The sequence below is a fragment of the Salvia hispanica genome, chromosome 1 (assembly GCF_023119035.1).
Source record: "Salvia hispanica cultivar TCC Black 2014 chromosome 1, UniMelb_Shisp_WGS_1.0, whole genome shotgun sequence".
In the NCBI taxonomy this organism is placed as follows: Eukaryota; Viridiplantae; Streptophyta; class Magnoliopsida; order Lamiales; family Lamiaceae; genus Salvia; species Salvia hispanica.
The window spans coordinates 12,506,378-12,509,559 of record NC_062965.1 but is presented as its reverse complement, the minus strand read 5'-3'; the positions used below and the strand labels follow the sequence as shown (position 1 = coordinate 12,509,559).

At 35.6% G+C, this 3,182-nt stretch overlaps 1 protein-coding gene across 1 annotated transcript; it reads right to left on the bottom strand.

Moving 5' to 3' along the window:
• Nucleotides 1–349: 349 nt before the first annotated feature.
• LOC125221860 lies at nt 350–1,253 on the bottom strand. Its single transcript, XM_048081578.1, has one exon. It carries the CDS (start codon nt 1,133–1,135, stop codon nt 446–448), a length of 690 nt encoding a protein of 229 aa, XP_047937535.1. The 5' UTR covers nt 1,136–1,253; the 3' UTR covers nt 350–445.
• Nucleotides 1,254–3,182: the final 1,929 nt, after the last annotated feature.

The window sequence follows — 3,182 nt, the reverse complement described above, 5'->3', positions numbered from 1 at the left end:
CAATCACGCTGAAAAATAAATTGTTTGATTGGAATGAAAAACATAATTGTGTACACATTATATGTATTTAATAATTTGCTCAAATACTCCTAATTTAATAAAAAAAGTAATTAATCTCAGATTAACTTTGTTAAAGGAGATGACTATAATTCTTTATTACGTGATTGTCCATCCCAAATCATGTTGTGGATTTCAATCTTAAGATCCGAACATGAAATAAATACGTTAAGATCCAATAGCCCGAACCCAACTGTGTATAAACTCCTAGTTTTAACTCTATGACAAACAAAATGACAATAATGTGAAGGAAAAAGAAGATTAAAAAAAAACAGCCAATTTCTATGACAAATTTCACCTGTAAATATGCAAATCTTATTTTCCTCATTAAACATTTTATTTTTTTAATAGCTTTTTTTTGTGCTAAGCATGGAAAAATTATTAAAATCTAAATTAAAAAGAATCCCTTCTTCTTGCCCTTATCCCTTCCACCGGAAAATATAGAGCCCAACCCAAACAGATTCGCAGACGGAACGTTCAAAACGGGGTTAACTTTAACGGCGCCATTGTACGAATAGTAGCCGACCTTCTTCGCCGGCGGTTTACGGTAGTTACTTGACGGAAACTCCTTCAAGGCGCTGTTTGGCAACGCGCATTTCTGAAAATTCTGCTTCTGATTACTCCGCTTCACGCTAGCCGTGGACCCGGTCGAGTTGCTGCGCGACAGAAGCGGCAGCGGGCACAGCGTCCTCGCGTAGCCGCTGCCGCAGTTCAAGCTCGCGCTCCGCTTGAACCGCCAAAACGACGTCGCCGGCCTCGGATTCTGCTTCTCCGAACCGGAAATCGTCGGATTCATCCGCGGCGGCGGGGGAAGTGGAGGTGCCGCCGATCTGAGAATCGACGGTGGCGATCGCTTTTTGATTTCGATCGGGAGGATTTTGCCGTCGGAGAAGAGCTCGTCGGCGGAGGACGATTCGTCGCGGAAAACGCAGAAGTCGAAGTCGATGCTGGAGGAGGAAGACGAAGGGACGTAGTGCTCGATTGGAACAGCGTCGTTTCGGAGATCGTGGGAGAATGAGATTCGAGGGCTGATCAGCTCGGCACTGGGGCTGTCGGGGAAGAAGATTTCGACCGCCATTGTTAGTCGTTGCAGAGGTCAAAACATCGAACAGTTGGTAGGCTTGTTTGGATGATGATGATGATGGGAATTGGGAGGAGAAGGATTTAAAGGTGAGTTGTAGAGAATTGAAATGGAAGTAATTGTAAAAATGGGAGTACTCATGCATGGAATGTTACTATGGAAGGTTTTTAAATAGGTGGAGTAAATCATAAAAAATGCCTCATTCAATACAACAAAAATAATTACATCCAGCTTTTATAATCACTCCGCACGTAATTAAATGTTACTACATCTGTCCCTGAAAATCTGTCCCTGAAAATTTGATACATATTACCATTTTGGTCTGTCCCTGAAAATTTGATACACTTCATTTTTACCATTTTTGGTAGTGGACCACATATTCCACTAACTCATTCCTACTAACATTTTATTATAAAACTAATACTTTAAAAGTAGGACCCACATCCCATCAACTTTTTCAACTTACTTTCCATTACATTTCTTAAAACCCGTGTCGGGTCAAAGTGTAGCAAATTTTGGGGGACGGAGGTAGTAGTTTTAAAAATATTAGTACATCCAGTTTAAAAAGAAAAGAATAGAAAAATTAATAATCTACATCCACCTATTTAGGTGTATTTCTAATTTTATACTTCCTCCGTCCCACAAAGATTGTCTCACTTTGACCGGACACGGGTTTTAAGAAATGTAATGAAAAGTGAGTTGAAAAAGTTAGTGAAATGTGACTCCTACTTTTATATATTAATTTTATAATAAAATATGAGGAGGAAATAATTAGTGGAATATGAGGTCCACTACTAAAAATAGTAAAAAGTGAATGGGACAAACTTTATGGGACGGAATGAAATGGAAAAATGGGACAATCTTTGTGGACGGAGGAAGTAGTGTAATGTTGATGCATGATTCATTTATTAAAAATAATACTCCTTCTATCATACTGTATAAAAATAAACATTCTTTTTATTTTGGTATATTCCATAAAATAGTCTACATCTACTTTTATTAAACGAGTCTCGTTACATTACTCTCTCCACTTTCTATTTATTACTCCATTAATAAATAAAAATGATCCAATTACAGTAGAACGGAATGAGTAATAATTAGTATTATATAAAACTATACTCCATTAAATATCTAAATATGTAAGAATTTTACAACACATTTTTCCACTTCTACTTTACTCTCTCTGACTTTTTCTCTCTCTTCATCTCTCAACTTCCACTTTATTATTTCTTTATTTAACTCACCTAACACAATTTTTCTTAATCTCCGTGCAGAAAAGTTTTGTCTCCATTAGAGCATCCACAATGGTCGGCTAGCCGATTCATTTAATAAAAATAATACTCCTTCTATCATGCATACTATATAAAAATAAACATTCTTTTTATTTTGATATATTTCATAAAATAGTCTACATCTATTTTTATTAAATGAGCCAATTATTACTGTAGAACATAAGGAGTAATAATTAGTATTATGGAGTATAAAACTACATTCCATTAAATATCTAAATAGGTAAGAATTTACAAATTGGGAAAATAAACTATATATTGTAGAAAAAACTAGGGAATATGTTTGGACATTTGTACTACTTCCTTTGGCCTTTTTCGTTTCATTCTTACACTTTATCAATTGTGTATTTAATCTTGACATCCCAAAAAATATCAATTTTGTAGATTGGATGGAGTAATAAAAGTTTTGAATAATCGACGATGCTATAAAATCGATGCCACCCCAACCCTCTCCTCGTCTTTTCAACCTCTCACATCTTCACTTCTATCATCTTTATATTGTCACTCCACAGTCATCCCAATGGCCCCATTCCATGCCCGATTGTGTTCCCGCACCTTCCTTATCATTTGCCGTTCTCGTTAATGAATTTTCGAAATCCGAATTCAATTGTTTTTACTTTTTTATCTTTACGCAGATGTGTTGCAAGCGTGTGAATATGTATTATCTGAAAATAACCTTACTTGTGCATTGTTTGAGCATATAAATATTCAATTTGTCTTTTATTAAAATGAAAAAATGTTTTGTGTATTTTATA

Excerpts from the sequence above, each read along its gene's own strand:
- LOC125221860 (XM_048081578.1), bottom strand. The coding sequence starts at position 1,135 with ATGGCGGTCGAAATCTTCTTCCCCGACAGCCCCAGTGCCGAGCTGATC.